The sequence below is a fragment of the Solanum lycopersicum genome, chromosome 12 (assembly GCF_036512215.1).
Source record: "Solanum lycopersicum chromosome 12, SLM_r2.1".
Taxonomy (NCBI): Eukaryota; Viridiplantae; Streptophyta; class Magnoliopsida; order Solanales; family Solanaceae; genus Solanum; species Solanum lycopersicum.
Genome location: NC_090811.1, coordinates 47,945,851 through 47,956,314, shown reverse-complemented (window position 1 = coordinate 47,956,314; position 10,464 = coordinate 47,945,851). Strand labels below are relative to the sequence as shown.

Here is a 10,464-nt window from a genome sequence, read left to right as displayed (position 1 = left end):
GTGTTTTTTTCCTAAAAGAGATTTTTTCTTTTTACTAGAGCCAAGGCCGTGTGAAGAGAGAAGGACTCAAGTCTGTAGAGAATAGCAGAAGAAGAGTATAATTGGGGAACCCTTCTACTAGCCCAAGATCGTTAACTAAGATCGGACGATTCAACTAAGGAAGAGAAAGCTATAAAGGAGAAGGAATATTTCGAATAAGAAACTTTGATATAGAAGAAGTTCAGTTGATTTTGGTTGATTACAAGTGACTATGGTCACCCCTATTTATACTAGTATAGGGATACTTCTAGATATTATTCTAGAAATATCTACAAGAAAAATCTAGATGACCCTATCTTCTAAATATGTAACAAAACCAAGATTATTCTATACTTTACTCTAAGTATCGAATTATCTAGATTTTTCTTTAAGTATAAATATCAAAAATATTTATTCTACCCAATTCCACAAAGTTCTAATAAATATCTAAGATGTTTTTGTACCTCATAAAAATTATCTTTATTTTTCACACTCCCCCTTAAAGTATTTTTTTGGGAACTATCCCACACTTGTCGTAGAAGAACTCAAACGAAGTTTCGCACCATGTCTCGATTTCTTCCAAAGTCCTCTTGGTTCTTCAATTGATGAAGATTCTTATTAATAATTGATCCATGGAAATTATATCCTTGTTGAGTTCTCAGACTCCCCCTTTTTCATAACCTCTCAATAATTATATTATCCAAAAAACACTATCGATTTCCTGTGAAGTCTCAAGACCTACATATGATCCACTGTCATATTCATCTATCATCTCCTCGATAGATTTTTTGGCATCTTCCTAATTTTCAAAAATCATTTCCTTTGTCCTTGAGACTTCAATGATATTTCATTCTCTATTTGATCTTTGCTTTCTCCATCTACTTTCACAAATTGCTTTGAGTCATTTATTGTCCTTAATATTGCAGATGGTTGGCTAAATACTTCCGCTTCCAATACTTCTTCATCAATGCTTTCACTATAAAGGCCGCCACTAGCAAATGTAGTTTCAGATATTGCACGAGACCTTCTTCTTTGATTTCTTCATAAGATACTTCCATGTCACCACTTGGAACATCTTCAACAAATTCTTGCTTCGTGCCGACAACATTATCTTCGTGCTTATCCAAGTAATCGAATATATTATATTCAAAAATCCTCGATCCATTCTTTTTTAAGATTGCTGGAAATCATGGCATCTATTGCTCGAGCCTCAACTGCTAAACATTGTCCCCACCTTTCTTCTTTTTCAACAACTTTTTGAGCCATATTACTCTCTTTGGCTCGGCAATATGTTTTTATGTGTCCTATGTTTCCACATGATAACATCTAAGAGGCTTTCTTCCATAATAGTTAGAAGACTCTTCATTCTTTTTAGGATCACCTAAGGATCAAGAGTGCGACATATCTCTTGATTTTCCTTTGAAGTTTCTCTTGTTAGATACAAGAGCATCTCCTTCTCTGTCTTTGACAAACACACTAGCCAACTGTTTCGCTAGTAATTCCTATGACGACAACAAATTTTGAAATTCCTCCAAGTATTGTTATTGATCTCATCCTTGAATCGACGTCACGAACGGGGTATATTCAGGCTTCAAACCACGAACGAAAATTCTTCTCATTCGTGCTTCAATAGCCTCTTCTGGATTCAACAAAGATATATCACAACATAAGTTCTTAATCTTCAAAAAATACTCTGAGATTGAAAGATTATCTTGAATGGTGTTAGCCAATTCATTCTCCAATATCTGCAACCGAGATTCATTCTTCATGTTGAACAAGCGATCGAGGGTCCGCCATATCTCGTGAGCTGATTTAGACTATATAATGTGATCAAATAAACCGGAGGAGATTGTCCTCTTCAGAATGAACTCTGCCTTCGCATTAACCTGCTTCCACTTCTTGTATGCACAATTATTTTTCGGTTTGTCGGCAGAAGGACTTATTACATTCCCATTAACAACATCCCACAAATCCTCTCCCACAAGGTATTGTTTTGCTTAAAAATATATAATCTATATACAATAGTGAAAAATGACTAAGTTTCAAAAAACCAATTAATCTTATGATTTAAGAGAAATAAATTTTTCAAATTACGGAGTCGCCACTTGATTTTTGATAAAATCAAGAAAAACTTAGTAATTAATTTTCAAAAGATTTAAAACAGATAAAAATCAATTGAAAAAGGTTCGAAGTTCAAATGTACATTTTGAGAAGGTGTTAGGCCCTCGGAATGCCCGCTAACTTGCGGTTGACCGGAGATTTGACTAAATGACCCTTTTTAAAATAACTTTTCTAAAAATAAAGAAAAATTCATTATATATATATATATATATATATATATATATATATATATATGTATGTATGTATATATATGTATATATATATATTCATTTCATTTCATTTTTTATTTATCATTATTTATAAAGGGAAACATTTGGAGGAAATTATCTTAAGGGAAAAACCTAAATGTTGACAAAAGTCAATAAAACAAAACAAATAAATAAAATAATAGTAGTAAAAATTTATGACTATATAAATATAGCAAGAAATGGTTGTCCTTTATAAAATAATAAAATTCAACCAAATGTTAGTCAATCCAACAAATAATCAATAAAGGAGGGAGAGGAAAGAGTATTTGAACTTGAGCAAATTACCCAAATTCATTAAATTGGGCTTTCACCCACCTGTCCTACACTAACTTATTCAAGAACATGGGCTTGGGCCCCTTTTCAGCAACTCAATCCTGCATAAAAAAGATTTGTGGCCGTTGGGCCTATTTAATTAAAACTCTTCTGATGGGCCTTTAAGCCTTTGGGCTTCCTGCTGCTTTCCAATGATACAATATACACCGAATGCATATCAGATATATACACCCTGTATATTGACGTATTTCACAATCCTAAAATCCGCGTTTTGACTACAATTTGGCATTTTTTGCATTTTCCAGACTGCTACAACGTATTTTGTACCTGTACAGTTTTTACTACTGTATATCGATGTATAAATTGTGTATACCAATGTATACGACTATATTCTGTGCATGTATTTATTCATTGTTTCTGCATTTTACTTTAATTCGACATCTCTGCACGTTAAACCTGTATTTCACATTTTTACATCTATCTGTGGTTTAACGCGTTTGTATATCAGTGTATACAGATGCTATATCGACTCGTTCTTCGACTTTCGACAGCTGAAGATTCTTTTACGCGTTTGGCCCCCTATGCATGTTTTGACCTCTATATCGATGTATAAAATGGGTATAGCAGCCCATTTCCAGGTTTCAGGGAACCTGCCATTTAATCCTCAACAGTGTATCTGCTGTTTTTTTAGACCTATACACCTTTTCCAGAAGCTGACCAGCATCAAGGGAGGGTGGTTTGAGCCTTCATGGCTCAACGAGGAATGCAAATAGAGGAGTTCATGATGAACTCGGGTTTGTTTCACATGCAACAAAAACAGGAATAAGAAATTTCAGATAATTTTTGATGAAATATAGAAAAAAATGAATAAGAAGAACTATAGACATTCATGAAAGCAACACAAGTACAAAACAAGGTCTTAAACAAATGAAGCTGTATGATGGCTACTATAAATCACATCTTAAGGACTAAAAACATATCTCCAAGACATTCTTTGCAAATGCATACGATCACAATAATCCTAAATAAAAGAGTTGAGACAAAACCAATAAGTTAAGCTAGAGGGCCATTTCTTGAATAACTTAGAATGATGTAGGCAAAGAAGTGATTATACTTGTTCAAAAGTGTGATATTCAAGCAAGCTATCACTGAAGAAAACAACAAGACAGGGGTTGTACACTCATGTCTTGACAAGGATACTATATGCTAATTGGAAAGAAAGCTAAGTGAGATAATTTATGCTTGTAGTACAAGGCTATAGTGAGCAAAATCTAGCAATAGTATTCTACTGCTCATAAAATTTAAGGCATAAAAAAAACAGCAGTTTGATACCCCTTTTAAGCATTTCCTTCGACTTCAAACAAGGAAGAAAGCACACTGAAACAACATAAACAACCATAGGTTTAATACATATATTAAAACCAGCAAATCTGTACTTCAGCCACGATGAAGTAAAACCAGCCTCTCAAGGCTGTAAACCTTTCGAAAGAGGGCATGAAATAACTGGCGTTTGATTAATATCCAACCTAAGAAAAAAGAGTGATGACTTAACATCAAATGCCAAGCAAAAATCCTACTCATGATGGCTGAAGAGAAAGGCTAAGACAGGTGAGATAATCTGGAAAGCTAAATGAAACTAAGTTATGAAGATTCGAAAAATGAATTGAGAAGAGCAACAATTTAAAAAAACATTCCAAAGAAAATATACAGCTTCATATGCATTCTTGAGCTATATTCCCGAGTCCACCACTGTAAAATAAACGAGAACATGCGTGAAAGGTTTCAAAAAAATCAATTCAACAGTAACAAGTCATATCCAAATCCTATGAACAAGACCGACAGACCTCTTATTCTATCCTCAATCTTCATAGGTGTTTGAAGACGAGCAGCCCACATCAACAACATATATCGACCTTAAACACGAAACAAACTACTTGAAACCAGACGAAACTCTCATCACTATAAAAGATAAATCACGGAGGATAGAAAACGAGCGAGCGAGAGGAGGAACAAACCAACAGAGAACTTCATGCTCGCTGAAACATAACAAAATAAAATAACGAGTGAGTTGAGATTAAGGAAGTTCACCTTCTCCGGGGCAGCGAGCTAGAGACGATGCGAGCAGGGGACGTGTCTTCACCACACGACTTGAATTCGAACGACAACCAAGAATTGGGCAATATCTCTGCTTCGAACACGACTTTGATGGGTATATATATGTGTGTGTGTGTGTGTGTGTGTGTGTGCGCTTATATATTTTCCCTCTTAAGCTGCTGTAAAAATTTCCTTATTAACAGATTTTTCTCTCCAAAAATCTCCTCCTACAGAGTAGATGATAGCTCTTATATAAGGGAATAGGGCTGAGCTAAAAAGGGGGAAAACGGAGTGAATTTGAATTCGAAATTCAAAATCCTTGGAGGATAAGGTTGCCAGCTAAATTGGGTACAAATTTGTACAATCTCTCAATGGAATGAAGAGGATAGAAATTGATTCTAGATGAGGCAAGGACGAACAAGCATAGAGATTGCTCCATCTGGCATATCAACAAACGATCTTAAATGAGAGGATAAGGGAGAAGAAGAAGAGGACTCGTCAGGTCGTTACCATGACATGCTTAAATTACGTCTGAAATTATGGGTTTGCCTCGCTTTACGCGTGAAGAAGACGATCGTGTACAGGGTCGTTGGGTTGATTTTGGTAATTCCAAACACATATTGCTTGGGTTGCTGGATGTAATGGGTATTGTATGTGGGCTGGTTAATAATGAATGGGCTGGAGGAAAGAAAATAAAGGCTCAAATTTGGTTTTAAGACAAGCTAAATGAAATATTAATTTAGCTAAATCGAATTTAACTTGCAAATTCGACTAAAACTAAAATAATATGAATATTTATTAATTAACGAGCCTCTTAATCTTAATAAAGCATAATCAAACTAATTAATTCGCAAATATAAAGTGTAACTTTAATAAACAAATACCAATATTTAGATGATTTTTGAATATTCGTAAAATATACTAATTATATATAATCATTTAAGATATATACATTATAAATTTTTTTTTATAAAAAGTGACTAAACTATTTAAGATAAACTTAACAAACTATTTTTAATTTTAAGGAACTAATTATTCTAATGTTGTGATTAAGAAGATTGGTGATTAATTTATATTGTGGAGAGTCAAAATTGGGTGTCAACAACTGTCCCTTATTTTACTTGGATTGATGCAAGGAATTCGAGGAAAATGAAATTGACCAAGCCAATTTTGACCGACCACATATTCATGACTGTGGTGCACTCTCACTTAGATTGAAGACTTTCTTCCGGTAAATCAAAATTTCCGGATGCGAGACTGAAAAAGAAAAAACTAAAGAAGAACCCACATGCCTTCTAACAGGGGTGTGGTTTGATTGTGGTGGAAGCCGCTCCTCTGCTCGTGTTCTAAGAGTTTGACATTCCTCCTTGGACTGTGTCCCAGTTTGTTACTAAGAGAAAGTTCCACGTTGTGTTGCGTTCATTTTGACGTTGTCCGCACCTGTGGTTTTGGAGAATTCATCCTTTCGGATGCTCTCGACAAAGACTGAGATAAAAACTCATTGGCTTAAAAATGCAATTAGGATGGGAGACAGTGCCTTTTACCATGTCGACACTCAATTGTTCTCCTCGACATTTGACGTCAACTCAATCTGCCTGACACAAAGCAAATAAAGCTTATGTATGGTGTTTGCAATGTAATCTCCGATGTACTTTTCACTTAATGTCGAAATAAATAAATGTTGATGCGATTCCGATATTTCTTTTGGTGGCTTTAACTAGAATAGAGGAAGGCAGTTGATGCCAACGGATAAATATTTCTCATTGGATGCACGATTTCCTTTTTTAGTTGTGTGTGCCTTCTTGCGGGGCATGAATATCTTCTTGCAATGCGTAACTTTCGCGAGGTATGAAATCGATGCACAAACTTCTGTGAGGTATGAAATCTTCTCTCGATGTCAAAATTTCTGTGAGGTATAAAATTTTGTCGCGATGTATAAATTTTGACGAGGCATGGAATCTTCTCGTGATGCGTAAATTTCAGCGAGGCATGGAATCTTCTCGTGATGCATAATTTCTTGCGGGGTAGGAATATCTTCCTGCGATGCTTGGATATTAACTTGCGATGCATGATCTTCCGCGATACATGATTTTCCAGGATGCATGGATTTTTGACTCGCGATGCATGATCTTCCGTGATGCATGATTTTTCGCGATGCCTGGATATTAACTCGCGATGCATGACCTTTCGTAATGCATGATTTTCCGAAATGCATGGATTTTTGACTCGTGATGCATGGATATTGACTCACGATGCATTAATATTCATATCGCCTTCTATGATGATAATGGTAAGACGACCTCCAGATAGTATATCGTCTTGATCGATGATACAATAACTGAACCCTCTAGGTAATACGTAGTATCATGTCCAACATTATGATGCAAATGACGTCCTTTATGGATAACCGTAAACTCTTCCTTGAGTATTTCGCTTGATTCTCTTTCGAATCTAGCTGGACGTTCCTTATAAATTTCATGTTGTTGGAAATCGATTGAAATAAACAATTCATATTCCCAAGTCTCCGACATAAGCGATATAAGATGCTTCCTGCTTCTAGCATACTATTGATTTTGGGTTAGTTTTCTCCTCCTTTAACTTCTCCATATTCATCCAGCGGAAGATTTTGCTGATTTCAGAGCAAAGCTATTAACCTGTGTCGACAAAAAAATTGTTAGTTTTAAAGACGAACTAATCTTTGTCGATTTCTTCAGTTGTCTACTTCTTGTACCTCTATTTTCAGTTGATTTCCCGATCTCCCAACTCTTGATAGATAAGACAAAACAATTTATGCCAAAACAGATGTAATGTAAAGTGAAAATTTAAGAGAAAGAAAAGTAAATTTTGAGAAATAGTATCTGAAAAAGGTCATTGCCAAATCATGTCATATCAGGCTTAATAAACTCCTTTGAGTCTGACGCTTGGAGGTCCATCTAATCATTCGTTGGGGATTTTTAGAGTCACTACGGAGTTATAGATAAATCTTTGCTGAAATTTTGAGGTCATTCTCAAAAAATCTGTACTAGTTAACTTTTTTGCTTATCTTTCCACTGTAACTAAGCAGATCGCGGAATTTTGAGATCTTCTAAAAAATTCTGTCCAAGTTGAAAATCTCGAAATATCTTCTATATTGACTTGCTGAGGAAAAATCTTCTTCTCGAGATTTTTTGAGTCCTTCTCAAAAATTCTGTCCCAGTTTCTATTTTAAAGAGGAGTAGAAGTATTATGGGAGATATGACTGAACCCTTGTGGCACCTACGTATCCCGTTGAGGCAGGAATCAAGTCAAACATAGTCCCCCCTTAAAGGTTAACAAAATAAAAAACATTTAAAAAGAAAACCGATCGAGGCCGACATAGGCCGCCTACGTAACTCGTTCTTGAGAATTCAGGTCGAACGTAGTTCAAATACAAGGAAATAATTAAAGGGGATAAATGGGATGACCGAGGCCGACAAAGGCCGCCTACGTATCTCATTCTTGAGAATTCAGGTCAGACGTAGTTCATTACAAGAGGGGTAAAATTTTAAGTAAGACAAATACAAGCAAACAGAACGATTACAAGTAAATAACAGAAATGCAAACCGAAGCTTCACACGTAGTATCTCTTGAAAGCATCTGAGTTGATAGGTTTAGTCCATACAGTGCCATCCATCTCCTATAGGACCAAAGCACCTCCAAATAATACTTTGGTAACCACGTAAGGCCCTTGCCAGTTCAGTGCGAACTTTCCTTTGTACTCATCTTGATAAGGAAAAATACGCTTAAGGACCAACTGACCAACCTCAAAATTTCTGGCTCTTACTCTCTTGTGAAAAGCACGAACCATTCTATTCTTATACATTTGACCATGACAGACGGCAACCATTCACTTCTCATTAATTAAAGTTAGTTGGTCAATCCGCTTGCTAACCCATTCACCGTTACTCAACTCAGATTCTTGGATGATTCTCAAAGACAATATCTCGACTTCAGCAGGTATGACTTCTTTTGTTCTGTATACTAGCAAATATGGAGTGTCTCCAATTGATGTTCTAACAGTCGTGCGGTATCCCAATAAAGCATATGGTAACATCTCATGCCAACCTCGATGTTTGTCAATCATTTTCCTCAAAATCTTTTTGATATTCTTATTTGCGGCCTCTACAGCTCCGTTATTTGGGGACGATAAGAAGTTGAATTTCGATGAGTAATATTAAATTGTTCACATATCTCTCTCATCAAGTGACTATTGAGATTTTCCCCATTATCAGTAACAATGGATTCCGGCTCCAAATCTACATATCAAATTGTTGCGAACAAAGTAAGCCACCTCTTTCTTGGTTACCAACTTGTAAGAAGCTACTTCCACCCACTTGGTGAAATAATCAATGGCAACCGAGATGAATCTGTGTCCATTAGAAGAGATTGGCTATATCGGACCGATGACATCCATTCCCAAATCTACAAATGGCCAAGGTGAGCTCATAACATTAAGCTCGTGAGGTGGTACTCTAATCAAATGACCGTGCACTTGACATTTATGGCTTTTTTTGCACAAATTTGCAACAATCATTCTCCATAGTCATCCAGAAATACCCGGCTCGTAGGATCTTTCTTGCCAAAGTAAGCCCGTTCATGTGCGTACCACAAACTCCAGCATGTATCTGTTCATTAAGATTCACAGCTTCAACGGCATCAATACATCTTAGAAGACCTAAATCTGGAGTCCTCTTATAAAGAACTTCTCAACTTAGAAAAAAATTGAGAGACATACAATGTATCGACTTCTTTTGGTTGGACGTAGCATCTTCAGGATAAGTTCCAAACTCCGCATACTTCTTTATATCAAAATACCAAGGCAAGTCGTTTGGTTCTGCTTCGACATGGAAACAATGGACTGGATGTTCTTTCAACTCTATATCCAGAGGATCAATATAATCTGTATTCGGATGTTTAATCATCGAACCGATGGTGTCAAGAGCATCGGACAATTCATTCTGTATTTTGGGAGTATGTCTGAACTCGATCTTACAAAACCTTTTGCATAAATTTTGTACATATTGTACGTAAGGTATAATCTTTGGGTTCTTTACAACCCATTCTCCTTGAAATTGATAAATTAAAAGGTCCAAATCTCCAATAACCAACAACTCGTAGACTTTCATGTCGATGGCCATCTTCAATCCAAGAATACAAGCTTCATATTCGGCCATGTTGTTCGTGCAATTAAATCAGAGCTTAGCCGCCATAGGGTAATGTTGACCAGATTCTGACACTAAAGCTGCTCCAATACCTTTACCCTAATGATTTGCCGCTCCATCAAAGAATAATCTCCAAGCTGGATATGCCTCAGAAATATCTTCACCCACAAAGGACACTTCTTCATCGAGAAAATAAGTCTTAAGTGGTTCATACTCTTCATCAACGGAATTTTCTGCAAGATGATCAGTCAAAGCTTGTGCCTTTATTGCCTTCTGAGTCACATACACGACATCGAACTCACTCAACAACATTTGCCATTTAATTAACTTTTCAGTCGGTATCGCTTTCTGGAAAATATACTTTAATGGATCCATTCTGGAAATGAGATATGTAGTATACGAAGACAAATAGTGTCTCAACTTCTGGGCTAGCCACGTTAATGCACAACACGTTCTCTCCAACAAAGTGTATCGAGACTCATATGGAGTAAACTTCTTGCTTATATAATAGATAGCCTTTCCTTATTTCT

General features: G+C 36.0%; 1 protein-coding gene across 1 annotated transcript; it reads right to left on the bottom strand.

The window, feature by feature from the left end:
- Positions 1-9,302: 9,302 nt before the first annotated feature.
- Positions 9,303-9,946, bottom strand: LOC104645063 (uncharacterized). Its single transcript, XM_019211420.2, has 2 exons — positions 9,508-9,946; positions 9,303-9,397 (listed from the first exon to the last, which is right to left on the bottom strand). The coding sequence occupies exons 1-2, from the start codon at positions 9,944-9,946 to the stop codon at positions 9,303-9,305; spliced, it is 534 nt and encodes a 177-aa protein (XP_019066965.2).
- Between the last annotated feature and the right edge of the window lie 518 nt (positions 9,947-10,464).

Bases quoted from the DNA above. Each gene is read 5' to 3' on its own strand.
- LOC104645063 (XM_019211420.2), bottom strand. From the start codon at position 9,946: ATGGCCGAATATGAAGCTTGTATTCTTGGATTGAAGATGGCCATCGAC. The intron at 9,398-9,507 runs GTATGTCTCTCA...CTTAATGAACAG, and splicing joins CCAAAAGAAGTCGATACATT to ATACATGCTGGAGTTTGTGG.